This window comes from Coregonus clupeaformis, chromosome 8, assembly GCF_020615455.1.
Source record: "Coregonus clupeaformis isolate EN_2021a chromosome 8, ASM2061545v1, whole genome shotgun sequence".
In the NCBI taxonomy this organism is placed as follows: domain Eukaryota; kingdom Metazoa; phylum Chordata; class Actinopteri; order Salmoniformes; family Salmonidae; genus Coregonus; species Coregonus clupeaformis.
Genome location: NC_059199.1, coordinates 12,871,819 through 12,888,542, shown reverse-complemented (window position 1 = coordinate 12,888,542; position 16,724 = coordinate 12,871,819). Strand labels below are relative to the sequence as shown.

The 16,724-nt window shown below is 45.2% G+C and overlaps 1 protein-coding gene across 2 annotated transcripts in view; it reads right to left on the bottom strand.

The window, feature by feature from the left end:
* The window catches only part of LOC121571159 (DENN domain-containing protein 4C), a 60,921-nt gene that overhangs the window by 15,438 nt on the left and 28,759 nt on the right, over window positions 1-16,724 (bottom strand). For both annotated transcript variants that reach the window (XM_041882490.2, XM_041882491.2), the window contains exons 8-18: window positions 16,661-16,719; window positions 13,545-13,689; window positions 13,163-13,338; window positions 12,584-12,684; window positions 11,271-11,489; window positions 8,750-8,895; window positions 8,200-8,238; window positions 7,903-8,036; window positions 7,589-7,721; window positions 882-1,088; window positions 506-634 (exon numbers count right to left, since the gene is read on the bottom strand). In XM_041882490.2, the coding sequence (XP_041738424.2) occupies window positions 506-634; window positions 882-1,088; window positions 7,589-7,721; window positions 7,903-8,036; window positions 8,200-8,238; window positions 8,750-8,895; window positions 11,271-11,489; window positions 12,584-12,684; window positions 13,163-13,338; window positions 13,545-13,689; window positions 16,661-16,719 (1,488 nt within the window). The remainder of the gene's footprint in view (window positions 1-505; window positions 635-881; window positions 1,089-7,588; window positions 7,722-7,902; window positions 8,037-8,199; window positions 8,239-8,749; window positions 8,896-11,270; window positions 11,490-12,583; window positions 12,685-13,162; window positions 13,339-13,544; window positions 13,690-16,660; window positions 16,720-16,724) is intronic.

The following is a 16,724-nucleotide window of genomic DNA, read 5'->3' as shown; positions in this document are numbered from 1 at the left end:
CTTTGTTCAGGGACACGTTATTCAATTTCTGTTAGTCACATGTCTGTGGAACTTGCTCAGTTTATGTCTCAGTTGTTGAATCTTGCTATGTTCATACAAATATTTAAACATGTTAAGTTTGCTGAAAATAAACGCAGTTGACAGTGAGAGGACGTTTCTTTTTTTTTTGCTGAGATATATATATATATATATATATATATATATATACACAAATACACACACACACACACACACACACGTGTCTCAGTCACCAGATCTCAACCCAATTGAACACTTATAGGAGATTCTGGAGCGGTTTCCACCACCATCAACAAAACACCAAATGATGGAATTTCTCATGGAAGAATGTTGTCGCATCCCTCCAATAGAGTTCCAGACACGTGTAGAATCTATGACAAGGCGCATTGAAGCAGTTCTGGCCCAACGCCCTATTAAGACACTATGTTGGCGTTTCCTTTATTTCGGCAGATACCTGTAAGTGCATGGGCTGGTTAAAGTAACCTACCTTGTTGTAGTATCCATAGGTGATAGCGTTAGGGTGCACCCCCGCCTTCTTCATCTCCACCAGAACACGGACGGCCATGACAGGCTGACCGTACACACCACACAGCTGCATCACTACACGGTAACACACCTACAGAGGGAGAGATGGTGGCTAATAATAACTTAATAGCTACAGTAGACTTCCACTGTAGTCGTTATCCCTGTAGCGGGAATGATGACACCAACACACACACACACAAGCCTACTCAAAGACTCATGTTAACAAACATTGACAAACAAACACTACCCCCTTACATACCAATCTCCCCACCATCCCCACAACCAAAACCCCACAACGCAACCCTTCCCATACCCCCACTCCCCTCCCTTCCCCTCACCTCATCCAGGACCTCCACCTCAGAGGTCCTCATCTTGAGCAGGACGTTGTAGGCCTGCTGCATGGCCCAGCTCTTGGACTGGACCAACCTCACCCCCACGGGCAGACAGATGAACCACAGGCTGTAGCAGTGGCTGAACAGACACTTGGCCCACAGCGGAGGGTTGGAGTAGAAGCGCTTGGCCATCTTGTAGGCAAGCTTGATCTCCTGCAGAGGGACACAGACACACAGTTCATTTCTGTTCAGTTTAATTAGTTTTATTTGTGGAAAATGTGAATACAATTGACTGATTATGAGTGATTCCAGATGATTTTCAGTTTATTATTATCCTGTGCTATTTCCTCATAGTCAGAGTTGGGAGGAGAGAGTTGTAGTGAGTGTGACTTTGCACGTTCCTAATGGTGAACCTCCCCTCCCTCCTCTCTCCGTAGAACAGTGGCCTAATAATACCTGGCCTTATGAGGCGAGTCTTTCAAGCGCCACAGAAATATTAACGCCCACATACTCACTTGATATCTTGTCACGACACCCACCACGCAGTGTTTGTGGTACGTGTGTGAATATAAAAATGTGTGGTGCATATTATGTAATCCATTTATATAATTAGATTAGTAAAAATAAATGTTTTGTCATACCCGTGGTATATGGTCTGATATACCACGGCTCTCAGCCAATCAGCATCCAGGGCTCGAACCACACAGTTTATATTAAGTAATCCATTTATATACACAAGGTACTTTTTAGCTCTTCTACACGTAGCCAGACAAATACTACACATACACAGCAACACAAACTGTCTGAACCGGAAAAATATATTGGCCTCCCACAAAAGCGGAGGACGACAAAACAACAAGAATCACAAGACAAAAAAAGCCTGTTTCCTGGGAGGTCTATTATTCTAAAAACACGTCACAGTGACCACCGTCCCCTCCCCAAAAACACACACACACCACTCTTCCATCTCTGTCCAAAGTAAGTCTGACTGGCTTTGAGTCTGTACCTGGCCTAGACAGAGCTCAAAGAGCAGCGATGTTACAGCCCAGAGTCTGCTATTCTACTCTGCCCTGCTGTAAATAAGTAGCTGCTGATTACAGTGGTGAGTGACATATTTTTTATTGGAACCAGCCAGTGCACCATCCCAGACAGAGAATGGTTGTCAAAAATATTCCCTACATAGTGCACAAATGACCCTATAGGCCCTGGTCAAAAGTAGAGTACTATATAGGGAACAGGGTGCCATTTGGGACACGGCGTGAGAGAATGACTCAGCAGCCGACAGCGTCCACGGCAGGCAATGTTATTCCCTACCTGGGGAATTGGTCATGTGGTCAGGGCAGTAGACAGGGCAGAGTAGGTAGAACTAGAATGAGGAACAAGACTGATCAGGACAATGTCGTTGACCAAGATGGCGCTGCAGTGAATAGTAGCAGTCTTATGTGCTCCTGATCAATTCTGCTATTTGTGTGTTTTTTTATGTTGATCGAAATACTATGATCGAAAACAGCATCTGGACATCAGAACAGCTTCGAGGCAAGCAACACTGAACCATGCGTGATCTCGCTTTCCAGAGACCTTTAAAACAGGTTAACATTCTCAAGGCCACATGGCCAGACAGAATACCAAGACACATACTCAGAGCATGCGCTGACCAGCTGGCAAGTGTCTTCACTGACATTTTCCAACCTATCCCTGACCCGGTCTGTAATACCAACTTGTTTCAAGCAGACCACCATATTACCCGTGGCCAAGAACGCCATGGTAACCTGCCTAAATGACTATTGCCCCGTAGCACTCACATCTACAGCCATGAAACGCTTTGAAAGGCTGGTCATGGCTCATATCAACACCATCATCCCGGACACCAAGTGGTGAGGGTAGGCCACAACACTTCCGCCATGCTGACCATCAACACAGGGGGCCCCTCAGGGGTGTGTGCTTAATCCCCTCCTGTAGTCCCTGTTCAACCAGGACCGCGTGGTCGATGACGACACAACAGTGGTAGGACTGCTCACCGACGACGATGTGGCAGCCTATAGGGAGGAGGTCAGAGACCTGGCAGTGTGGTGCCAGGACAACAACCTCTACCTCAACGTCAGCAAGACAAAGGAGCTGATCGTGGACTACAGGAAACGGAGGAGCGAGCACGTCCCTATCCACATCGATTGGGCTGTAGTGGAGCGGGTCGAGAGCTTCAAGTTCCTCGGTGTCTACACCCCCTCAGGAGGTTGAAAAGATTTGACATGGGCCCTCAAATCTCAAAAACTTCTACAGCTGTACTGCCATCCTGGACCTCTATATCAGGCAGTGTGAAAGGAATGCCCGGAAAATCGTTAAAGACTCCAACCACCCAAGCCATAGACTATTCTCTCTGCTTCCGCACGGCAAGCGGTACAGGCGCATCAAGTCTGACACCAACAGGCTCCTGAACAGCTTCTATCCCCATGCCATAAGACTGTTAAATAGCTAACTAAATACACTACATGACCAAAAGTATGTGGACACCTGCTCATCGAACATATCATTCGCCCCGTTTACACTTTTGTATTATTATTTTTTTAAACCTTTATTTAACTAAGCAAGTCAGTTAAGAACAAACTTCTTATTTACAATGACAGCCTGCCCCGGCCAAACCCGGACGACGCTGGGCCAATTGTGCGCCGCCCTATGGGACTCCCAATCACGGCCGGATTGTGATACAGCCTGGAATCATACCAGGGTCTGTAGTGACGCCTCTAGCACTGAGATGCAGTGCCTTCGACCGCTGCCCACTCGGGAGCCCTGCTCGAGAGATCAATGGTGGCGAGCTTTACACCACTCCAGCCAACACTTGGCATTGCACATGGCGATCTTAGGCTTTGTGTGCGGCTGCTCGGCCATGGAAACCCATTTCATGAAGCTCCCGACGAACAGTTATTGTGCTGAGATTGCTACCAGAGGCAGTTTGGAGTGTTGCATCCGAAGACAGGCGATTTTTACGCATTACAGCACTCGGCGGTCCCATTCTGTGAGCTTGTGTGGCCTACCACTTGTCGGCTGAGCTGTTGTTGCGCCTAGACATTTCCACTTCCCAATAACAGCACTTACAGTTGACCGGGCAGATCTAGCAGGGCAGAAATGTGACGAACTGACTTGTTGGAAAGGTGGCATCCTATGACGGTGCCACGTTGAAAGTTACTGAGCGCTTCAGTATGGGCATTCTACTGCCAATGTTTGTCTATGGAGATTGCATGGCTGTGTGCTCAAATTTTATACACGTGTCAGCAATGGGTGCTGCTGAAATAGCCGAATCCACTAATTTGAAGGGGTGTCCACATACTTTGTATATACAGTGTAGCCAAATATATTTTATATTTGAGATTCTTCAAAGTAGCCACACCTTGCCTTGATGACAGCTTTGCACACTCTTGGCATTCTCTCAATCAGCTTCATGAGGTAGTCACCTGGAATGCATTTTAATTAACAGGTGTGCCTTGTTAAAAGTTAATTTGTGGAATTTCTTTCCTTCTTAATGCGTTTGAGCCAATCAGTTGTGTTGTGACAAGGTAGGGGTGGTATACAGAAGATAGCCCTATTTGGTAAAAGAACAAGTCCATATTATGGCAAGAACAGCTCAAATAAGCAAAGAGAAATGACAGTCCATCAGTCAATTCAGAAAATGTCAAGAACTTTGAAAGTTTCTTCAAGTGCAGTCGCAAAAACCAACAAGCGCTATAATGAAACTGGCTCTCATGAGGACCACCACAGGAAAGGAAGACCCAGAGTTACCTCTGCTGCAGAGGATAAGTTCATTAGTTACCAGCCTCAGAAATTGCAGCACAAATAAATGCTTCACAGAGTTCAAGTAACAGACACATCTCAACATCAACTGTTCAGAGGAGACTGTGTGAATCAGGCCTTCATGGTCAAATTGCTACAAAAAAAACACTAATAAAGGACACCAATAAGAAGAAGAGACTTGCTTGGGCAAAGAAACACAAGCAATGGACATTAGACCAGTGGAAATCTGTCCTTTGGTCTGATGAGTCCAAATTTGAGATTTTTGGTTCCAACCACCATGTCTTTGTGAGACGCAGAGTAGGTGAACGGATGATCTCCGCATGTGTGGTTCCCACCGCGAAGCATGGTGGAGAAGGTGTGATGGTGTGGGGGTGCTTTGCTGGTGACAATGTCTGTGATTTATTTAGAATTCAAGGCACACTTAACCAGCATGGCTACCACAGCATTCTGCAGCGATACGCCATCCCATCTGGTTATCTGGGACTATCATTTGTTTTTCAAAAGGACAATGATCCAACACACCTCCAGGCTGTGTAAGGGCTATTTGACCAAGAAGGAGAGTGATGGAGTGCTGCATCAGATGACCTGGCCTCCACAATCACCTGACCTCAACCAAATTCAGATGGTTTGGGATGAGTTGGACCGCAGAGTGAAGGAAAAGCAGCCAACAAGTGCTCAGCATATGTGGGCACTCCTTCAAGACTGTTGGAAAAGCATTCCAGGTGAAGCTGGTTGAGAGAATGCCAAGAGTGTGCAAAGCTGTCATCAAGGCAAAGGGTGGCTACTTTGAAGAATCTAAAATTTATTTTGATTTGTTTAACACTTTTTTGGTTACTACATGATTCCATGTGTGTTATTTAATAGTTTTGATGTCTTCACTATTATTCTACAATGTAGAAAATAGTTTAAAAAATAAAGAAAAACCCTTGAATGAGTAGGTGTGTCCAAACTTTTGACTGGTACTGTATATGTACATACAGTGGGGAAAATAGTATTTAGTCAGCCACCAATTGTGCAAGTTCTCCCACTTAAAAAGATGAGAGAGGCCTGTAATTTTCATCATAGATACACGTCAACTATGACAGACAAAATGGGAACAATTTTTCCAGAAAATCACATTGTAGGATTTTTTATGAATTTATTTGCAAATGATGGTGGAAAATAAGTATTTGGTCAATAACAAAAGTTTCTCAATACTTTGTTATATACCCTTTGTTGGCAATGACACAGGTCAAACGTTTTCTGTAAGACTTCACAAGGTTTTCACACACTGTTGCTGGTATTTTGGCCCATTCCTCCATGCAGATCTCCTCTAGAGCAGTGATGTTTTGGGGCTGTCGCCGGGCAACACAGACTTTCAACTCCCTCCAAAGAATTTCTATGGGGTTGAGATCTGGAGCCTGGCTAGGCCACTCCAGGACCTTGAAATGCTTCTTACGAAGCCACTCCTTCGTTGCCCGGGCGGTGTGTTTGGGATCATTGTCATGCTGAAAGACCCAGCCACGTTTCATCTTCAATGCTCTTGCTGATGGAAGGAGGTTTTCACTCAAAATCTCACGATACATGGCCCCATTCATTCTTTCCTTTACACGGATCAGTCGTCCTGGTCCCTTTGCAGAAAAACAGCCCCAAAGCAAGATGTTTCCACCCCCCATGCTTCACAGTAGGTATGGTGTTCTTTGGATGCAACTCAGCATTCTTTGTCCTCCAAACACGACGAGTTGAGTTTTTACCAAAAAAGTTCTATTTTGGTTTCATCTGACCATATGACATTCTCCCAATCCTCTTCTGGATCATCCAAATGCACTCTAGCAAACTTCAGACGGGCCTGGACATGTACTGGCTTAAGCAGGGGGACACGTCTGGCACTGCAGGATTTGAGTCCCTGGCGGCGTAGTGTGTTACTGATGGTAGGCTTTGTTACTTTGGTCCCAGCTCTCTGCAGGTCATTCCCTAGGTCCCCCCGTATGGTTCTGGGATTTTTGCTCACCGTTCTTGTGATCATTTTGACCCCACGGGGTGAGATCTTGCGTGGAGCCCCAGATCGAGGGAGATTATCAGTGGTCTTGTATGTCTTCCATTTCCTAATAATTGCTCCCACAGTTGATTTCTTCAAACCAAGCTGCTTACCTATTGCAGATTCAGTCTTCCCAGCCTGGTGCAGGTCTACAATTTTGTTTCTGGTGTCCTTTGACAGCTCTTTGGTCTTGGCCATAGTGGAGTTTGGAGTGTGACTGTTTTGAGCTTGTGGGCAGGTGTCTTTTATACTGATAACAAGTTCAAACAGGTGCCATTAATACAGGTAACGAGTGGAGGACAGAGGAGCCTCTTAAAGAAGAAGTTACAGGTCTGTGAGAGCCAGAAATCTTGCTTGTTTGTAGGTGACCAAATACTTATTTTCCACCATAATTTGCAAATAAATTCATAAAAAATCCTACAATGTGATTTTCTGGATTTTTTTTCTCTCCATTTATCTGTCATAGTTGACGTGTACCTATGATGAAAATTACAGGCCTCTCTCATCTTTTTAAGTGGGAGAACTTGCACAATTGGTGGCTGACTAAATACTTTTTTCCCCCACTGTATCTACCTCAATTTCCTCATACCACTGCACATCGACTCGGTGCTGGTACTCCCCATGTATAGCCATGTTATTTTTACTTGTCATTGTTATTCGTTATTCACTGTGTATTTACTCCTCATGTCACTTTTTCTATTTAATTTTTAACTCTGCGTCGTTCGAAAAGGACCCGTAAGTAAGCATTTCACAGTCAGTCTACACCTGTTGTTTTACGAAGCAAATAAAACGTACCAGAATTTGAATGTTGCAACTGATCCTCTGGTTGACTCTTTATTGTATTGTACACACCATTGCATCCATTCCATGGTCCTGCCACTGTGCGTGTGTGTATATATGCATGCATGTGTACCTGCTTGGTCCTCTTGGCCAGCAGTGCAGGGCTGCTGGACAGGCTGGCCCCTGGTGTGCTGCTCCTCAGCGCTGGCATCACCTCTCTGGGACGGTCAAACAGGTCCATACGCAACCGAGGAAAACTCTTATAACTAACAGAGAGTGAGCGAGAGAGAGAGGAAAACGCCACAGGTATGAGAGTGAAGTTAACGTAGACCCGCATCCCTTCTTCGGAGCCAGATGCACTGTCCACTGTAAGACACTACCAGGATCACTGGTGTTATTGTGCTGTCAATGTGTTAGTGGTGCAGCATGTACTGGAGGTTAGCTCACCTGTAGCGGGCAGGGAGGTCAGATTCGTCCTCGGTGGCGGGAGGTTCTGGGGGCATGACGAAGACTGTGTGCTCACTCTTCTGTGATTCGTCTAGTTCCATGAGCTTAATGTCCTCTGATGACTCACCCTCCACCTATGGAAAGGAAAACATGTTCTCAGTGTCCACGCACATGGCCGCACGTACACACACAGACAAATCAAAATCACTACAACCATTCTTCTAATGCATAATAATGAGACAGACTCTAGTTGGAAAAGGAGGTGTGTTAAAACTTGACTAGGGTCTGAGGGATTACCTTAGTGGCTTTGTCACTGCCTTTATCAGAGGGAAATAGCTGCAGAGGAAAAGGGTAAAGGAACAGATTCAATCAGAGGAAATGAGCCTTCCTCCGTCAGTCTCCCCTGGAGGAATGTTACGACTGAATCATCAATAAAACAACACGTTAAACAAATGCCACAAAAATCGGGTTCGAAAATTGACATCGGTCTGAGGCACTCGCCGGGGACGATGGAGGGAAGCCATGTTCTTGTCTAGCTGGGTGTGGGGGTCAATTCCAATTCAAAAATCTAAAAGTGACATTTATTTTCAAAGATTCATTTTCAATTCATTATTCATTCATTTTCAATTCACTTCCTGGCTTTATGGGAGTTGGAATGGAATTGGCCCCAACCCAGCAAGCAAAGCAGGAAAAATTGAATCATTACAACCAGTTTTGGCTGCTGGGAACACTGTTCAATTTGTCAAAATCATTCACTGAATTTCAATTAACTTCCTGGATTGATGGAGTTGATATGTAATGGACCCCCCACACTGACTCCTGTTGCCTGGTGCTTGATAACGCTCACCTTCTCGATGCAGTCGTCGAAGAAGGCAAGGCCTGTGTCCTTGTCGCTGACGAATGTGCACTCCTCGATGAAGCGAATGAAGATCTGAGTCTTCGTCAGCTGCGAGTAGAACTTCTGGTGGGCTCGCTCCCTGCTCTTTAGGAACCCTGGGAGAGGACAGAGAGCCAGGTCAATGGGCCTGTCCCATAGGAAACGCTCAGGAAATGCTACACAAATGTTCTCTAAACACTTAACAGGCAACGCTGTGTGGCCAGAGTTTAAATAAAAATGCTGAAAGGAAATATGCATTGTGTGGATTTTAGTGGCCTTATTTTAAATTACAATTCTCCAGTAAAAAAAAAGCTATATTATATTTCAGTGAATGGGTAGTATGGGACTCAGTCTTCAATACCCCAGTGAGATTGTGAACTAACCTTTTAAATCAAATGGGCAATAAAATAGAATGGTATAACTATATTTTCTTCCAAATGCATTATGTACAGTGCAGACCCCTTCACTTTTTCCACATTTTGTTACGTCACAGCCTTATTCTAAAATGGATTAAATACAAAAAATCTCATTAATCTACACACAATACCCCATAATGACAAAGAGAAAACAGGTTTTTAGACGTTCTTACAAATGTATTAAAAATAAAAAACAGAAATACCTTATTTACGTAAATAATCAGATCCTTTGCTATGAGACTCGAAATTGAGCTCAGGTGCATCCTGTTTCCATTGATCATCCTTGAGATGTTTCTACAACTTGATTGGAATTGTCCGTAGAGCGCCGAGACAGGATTGTGTTGAGGCACAGATCTGGGGAAGGGTACCAAAATATTTCTGCAGCATTGAAGGTCCCCAAGCAACACAGTGGCCTCCATTCTTAAATGGAAGAAGATTGGAACCACCAACCTGCCCGGCCAAACTGAGCAATCGAGGGTGAAGGGCCTTGGTCAGGGAGGTGACCAAGAACCCGATGGTCACTCTGACAGAGCTCCAGAGTTCCTTTGTGGAGATGGTTGTCCTTCTGGAAGGTTCTCCCATCTATCTATGCAGCACTCCACCAATCAGGCCTTTATGGTAGAGTGGCCAGACGGAAGCTCCTCCTCAGTAGAAGGAATGACAGCCACTTGGAGTTTGCCAAAAGACACCTAAAGACCCTCAGACGATGAGAAACAAGATTCTCTAGTCAAATAAAACCAAGATTGAACTCTTTGGCCTGAATGCCAAGCGTCACGTCTGTAGGAAACCAGGCACCATCCCTACAATGAAGCATGGTGGTGGAAGCATCATGCTGTGGGATGTTTTTCAGTGGCATGGACTGGGAGACTAGTCAGGATTGAGGGAAAGATGAACGGAGCAAAGTACAGAGAGATCCTTGATGAAAACCTGCTCCAGAGCGCTCAGGACCTCAGACTGGGGCGAAGGTTCACCTTCCAACAGGACAACGACCCTAAACACACAGCCAAGACAACGCAGGAGTGGCTTCGGGACAAGTCTCTGAATGTTCTTGAGTGGCCCAGCCAGAGCCCGGACTTGAACCCGATCAAACATCTCTGGAGAGACCTGAAAATAGCTGTGCAGCAATGCTCCCCATCCAACCTGACAGCGCTTGAGAGGATCTGCAGAGAAGAATGGGAGAAACTCCCCAAATACAGGTGTGCCAAGCTTGTAGCGTCATATTCGAGGCTGTAATCGCTGCCAAAGGTGCTTCAACAAAGTACTGAGTAAAGGGTCTGAATACTTATGTAAATGTGATATCAGTTATTTATTTATTTTTTTTGCAAAAATGTCAAACAGTTTTTGCTTTGTCATTATGGGTTATTGTGTTTAGATTGATGAGGGGGGAAAAATTAATCAATGCCATAGATGGTTGATTTCTGAGTAGGCCTGTGAAATTAGAGATTTGCCTGTTATGAACACTTGGAACAGCAGTCAGATAGGCGGTCTGTTTAACACAGCTCCTGGATGACATTCAAATAATGTATAATATACATTGCGCAATTATAATACTTGTGTAAGATGTTTTTTTTTCTCCCCAATTTTTGTTATATCCAATTGCGATCCAATTACGATCTTATCTCATCGCTGCAACGGGCTTGGGAGAGGTGAAGGTCGAGGTCATGCGTCCTCCGAAACATGACCCGCCAAGCCGCGCTTCTTAACACCCGCTCGCTTAACCCGGAAACCAGCCGCACCAATGTGTCGGAGGAAACACTGCCACAAGGAGTCGCTAGAGCGCAATGAGTAAAGTTTTAGTATTCAAAGTCTTTCCTTAAAAAACTGTCTATTAGCACATTTTACGTCTGTTTTGTGTAGTCTCTCGAGATAGACAATAGAGCCTGTGCGCAAGATTTTGTTCTGGGTGGGGTGATACATTTTGTGGGCAAATATATGAACGAAGGACTAAAAACGATCCATCCATTCCCCATTGTTACAGTGTAGGTCGTTTAGTAAGTCTGAGGCGGTGGCCTTATTGGAGCGGACCTGGGTGATGGGTTTGAGATAAGAGCGGTGAAAAACACCCACACACTAACCCTGTAGGTCATATAGTGAGTCTGCAGAGGTGGCCTTCTCGGAGGGGGCCTGGGTGATGGGTTTGAGGTAGGAGCGGTAGCCCTTCAGGATGTTGGCCATGAAGCGCAGCAGGGACTCTTGGATCTCCATCTCTAGGGAGGTCATCTTCTTGTGCCAGGTGAAGTCCGCCTCGATGGGGGTCATCTCCACCGCCAAGCCCTCCTGGGCCGTCCGACGCACTGGAAAACAGCCACCAGATGGGGATAATTACATTTCACATACTAAAAGGACTGGGGATAGTAGGCTAAACATACTATTGACTTACACTACCAGTCAAAAGTTTGGGCACACCTACTCATTCAAGGGTTTTTCTTTATTTGTACTATTTTCTACATTGTAGAATAATAGTGAAGACATCAAAACTATGAAATAACACATATGGAATCATGTAGTAACCAAAAAACGTGTTTAACAAATCAAAATATATTTTCATATTTTAGATTCTTCAAAGTAGCCACCCTTTGCCTTGATTACAGTTTTGCACACTCTTGGCATTCTCTCAACCAGCTTCATGAGGTAGTCACCTGGAATGCATTTCAATTAACGGGTGAGCCTTGTTAAAAGTTAATTTGAGGAATTTCTTTCCTTCTTAATGCATTTGACCCAATCAGTTGTGTGTGACAAGGTAGGGTTGGTATACAGAAGATAGCCAAGTCCATATTATGGCAAGAACAGCTCAAATAAGCAAAGAGAAACGACAGTCTATCATTACTTTAAGACATGAAGGTCAGTCAATACGGAAAATGTCAAGAACTTTGAACGTTTCTTAAAGTCCAGTCGCAAAAACCATCAAGCGCTATAATGAAACTGGCTCACATGAGGACCGCCACAGGAAAGGAAGACCCAGAGTTACCTCTGCTGCAGAGGATAAGGTCATTAGTTACCAGCCTCAAAAATTGCAGCCCAAATAAATGCTTCACAGAGTTCAAGTAACAGACACATCTCAACATCAACTGTTCAGAGGAGACTGCGTGAATCAGGCCTTCACGGTCAAATTGCTGCAAAGAAACCACTACTAAAGGACACCAATAAGAAGAAGAGATTTCCTTGGGCCAAGAAACACAGGCAATGGACATTAGAAAATAGTAAAAAGAAAGAAAAATCCTTGAATGAGTAGGTGTCCAAACCTTTAACTGGTACTGTATATCATTTTCACCAATCATACTATGCTGTATCAGATCATTTCCAGCATGGTTCCAAGCCGCAGACATGAAGCAGTTGCTATGAGACTCGAGAGTAAAGTTGAAATATAATTCTATGACTGTGTTTGTACCGATGCCCAGCTGGTGGTGCAGGTTGTTCAGGGAGTTAAACAGGCTCTTGCAGGGCTTCTTTGGGAGGTTCTTCCAGTTACTGTGTTTCTTCTCCTCAGACCTGCAGAGATGGTTCAGAATGTTAGTAAGGTGTATTTGGAATATGCTCATTCTGGTGTAAGTGATAAAAAATACCTAATTAAGCAATAAGGCCAGAGGAGGTGTGGTATATGGCCAATATACCACGGCTAAGGGCTGTTCTTATGCATGACGCATCGCGGAGTCCCTGGACACAGCCCTTAGCCGTGGTATATTGGCCATATACCACAAACCCCCGAGGTGCCTTATTGCTATTATAAACTGGTTACCAACGTAATTAGAGCAGTAAAAATAAATATTTTGTCATACCCGTGGTATCCGGTATGATATACCACGGCTGTCAGCCAATCAGCATTCAGGGCTCGAACCACCCAGTTTATAATATGCGATATATGGACTGGAAAACTGTCTCTGGGGTATCGACAACAGTTAGGGTAAGTGTGTTAACAGATCCATATGTCAAAATGGGGGAATGCTTCTTTAAAATGTCTGGATCTTACAGGTAGATAGTGTTGGTGTCCAGGTCCACACAGACCACGTCCGGCGGAGGGTCATAGAGGTCAAAGTAGCGGGAGTCCACGCCCACGATGAAGGGACAGGGGGCGTTGAGGACCCCTGCCAGGGAGAGCGGGCAGAGGGGGATGTACGGGCACTGCCACTGGAATGGAAATATCATCTAGATAGTAGGACACAGACGGAGAGAAAATCAAACTTCTATTTCACATTTTCATCCAACGTTTTCACATATTAACCTAACGTCATTCCTACATGGGCCACATCATGTATACAAACTCCAACCAACCAACCAATCATCATTTATATAGTCCTTTATAAAACACTTGTCACAATCAAAGCTGAGTGACCATATCCTTTATCACTCACCGCCACCACAGCCTCTGCTACCCCGGTGAGTACAGCGGGTCTCAAGGAGTGTAGCAGGATCTTACTCTCCAGCAGGACAAAGTGCAGCAGCGTGGCACAGTTCTCTGGGCCCAGGTTAATCAGCAGTGTACTGTAGTCTGCACCACTGTGGAGAGGGGGAGAGGGGAGGAGAGAGAAGAGGGGAGGAGAGAGAGGAGAGGGGGAAAGGAGAGTTGGGAAGAGAGGAGCACATAGGTATTGGGGAAAGGATTCAAATGAGACTCAGGGATACAATGGGTCATGAAAGGTTGGATTGGATGAAGGGCAGCCATCTTTGAAGGGGGGTTTGTAAACGGTACATGTGCAGTAAAGAAGGTGTGTGGGTAAATCAGGGAGGGGTGAAGGTAAACTGGATTGAGACAAAAGCTCAGGTTACATTGCGCCCTTGTGTCAAAACCTGGTTCTTTTAAAAACCTTTTAAGGGGAAAAATACTTTTATTTTATTTTCAGAGAGTAACCGGTCCAAACTTTGCATATCAACAAACAGCTGTGCCAAAGGCACTAGCCAGCAAGTCTTCCAGCCCCGAAAGGCATGAGCTCACTAGCTGACCATCATCTATAGAAGAGTTTGGGGTCATACACACATCCTTAACTTAGGTGCTGGGCTAATAAAGTGAACACTGTGGGGTTTGGCTCCGGCCCTGTTCCTGGGGGGCTGCCCTCCGGTGGGTTTGGCTCCGGACCAGTTCCTGGGGGCTGCCCTCCGGTGGGTTTTCAGTCCAACCCCAGTTGTAACTAACCTGATTCAGCTTATCAACCAGCTAATTATTAGAATCAGGTACACTGGATTGGGGTTGGAGTTCAAACCTGCGGGAGGGTATCTCTCCAGTAACGGGCTTGGAGTTCTAAACCCGTGGGGGTTGCATCTTCCCGGGTTGAAACCTGCAGGGGGTTCTCTCCAGTGGGCTTGGGGTTGAAACCTGCAGGGGGGTATCTCTCCAGTAACGGGCTTGGAGTTGAAACCTGCAGGGGGGTATCTCTCCAGGAACGGGCTTGGAGTTTAAACCTGCAGGGGGGGTATCTCTCCAGGAACAGAGTCGGAGAGCCCTGCTATAGACACTGTAGGCTGCGTTGTGTATTTCTTGTGGTTCTACACTATATATACAAAAGTATGTGGACACCCCTTCAAATTAGTGGTTCTGCTATTTCAGCCACACACGTTGCTGACAGGTGTATAAAATCGAGCACACCGCCATGCAATCTCCATAGACAAACATTGGCAGTAGAATGACATTACTGAAGAGCTCAGTGACTTTCAACGTGCCACCTTTCCAACAAGTCAGTGAATCAAATTTCTGCCCCGCTAGAGCTGACCCAACTGTAAGTGCTGTTATTGTGAAGTGGAAACATCTAAGAGCAACTACGGCTCAGCCGCGAAGTGGTAGGCCACACAAACTCACAAAACGGGACCGCCGAGTGCTGAAGCACGTAAAAATCATCTGTCCTCGGTTGCAACACTCACTACCGAGTTCCAAACTGTCTCTGGAAGCAACTTCAGCACAAGAACTGTTCGTCAGGAGCTTCATGAAATGAGTTTCCATGGCCGAGCAGCCGCACACAAGCAATGCCAAGCTTCGGCTGGAGTGGTATAAAGCTCGCCGCCATTGGACTCTGGAGCAGTGGAAACGTGTTCTCTGGAGTGATGAATCGTGATACATCATCTGGCAGTCCAGCGGACTAATCTGGGTTTGGCGTATGCCAGGAGAACTCTACCTGCCCCAATGCATAGTGCCAACTGTAAAGTTTGGTGGAGGAGGAATAATGGTCTGGGGCTGTTTTTCATGGTTCGGGCTAGGCCCCTTAGTTCCAGTGAAGGGAAATCTTAATGCTACAGCATACCAATTACATTCTGGACGATTCTGTGCTTCCAACTTTGTGGCAACAGTTTGGGGAAGTCCCTTTCCTGTTTCAGCATGACAATGCCCCTGTGCACAAAGCTAGGTCCATACAGAAATGGTTTGTCGAGATCGGTGTGGAAGAACTTGATTGGCCTGCACAGAACCCTGACCTCAACCCAATCGAACATGAATTGGAACGCTGACTGCGAGCCAGGCCTAATCGCCCAACATCAGTGCCCGACCTCACTAATGCTCGTGGCTGAATGGAAGCAAGTCCCCGCAGCAATGTTCCAACATCTAGTGGAAAGCCTTCCCAGAAGAGTGGAGGCTGTTATAGCAGCAAAGGGGGGACCAACTCCATATTAATGCCCATGATTTTGGAATGAGATGTTCGACGAGCAGGTGTCCACAAACTTTTGGTCATGTGGTTATATGTATTTAATGTGGTTATATGTATTTCATGTGCATTCCTTTAAAGAAAAATGACCTCCCATTTAGTTGATTTATTTAATAAACCTCATCGTCTGTGGTAAAAAATAAATAAATAAATAAAGTTAACATGAAAAGAACAGAAAGGTCCGCACGCTGAATATGCTCCCAATTTACCACCTTTATTGACAATGTTTCGATCCAACACGGATCTTTGTCAGGTGAAACGAAAATCTGTGTTGGATCGAAACGTTGTCAATAAAGGTGGTAAATTGGGAGCATATTCAGCGTGTGGACCTTTCTGTTCTTCTCACTAGCTGACCAACAACAACATATTCAACTTTGAAATGAAAAGTCTGGAGAGGAAAAAAGTCTGATGGAACACATTGAGGTTTCTTGACAGAATGCAATTGCAGCATAACAGTTTATTTCATCTGTACAGGCTGGATTTCTACACTAAATAATGAAGGACCTGTCCACAATGTGACAGACAGGCAGTGCTGTTTCTGGGACAGTCCTAGTGCCTGTTTTCATGTGGCAGTTTCAAACTGGAAAACTATCAGGAATTAATGCGTTTAGTATTACCGAGCCAGAAAGTTTGGAGGATTGCCGTTTCTAACCCCGGTATTTCCTCTGGAAAAACTGTGGTTGATGCTCTGCCATGACAACGGTAAGGACCGGGCCCTTTCTCCCTTTCTGTTCCTGAAGTTTTCCCTTGGGCCCTAGATTATCCTGTCTCTAAACTAGTTGTCATACGGACGTACCCTCTGAAATGCAGCTATTTTTTTTATGGCCTATAAAAGATCTTACCTGAGAGGCATAGGAGTACACACAGGCTGTGCGAGCATCAAGGTGTCGTGTGCAGAGAGCTGAA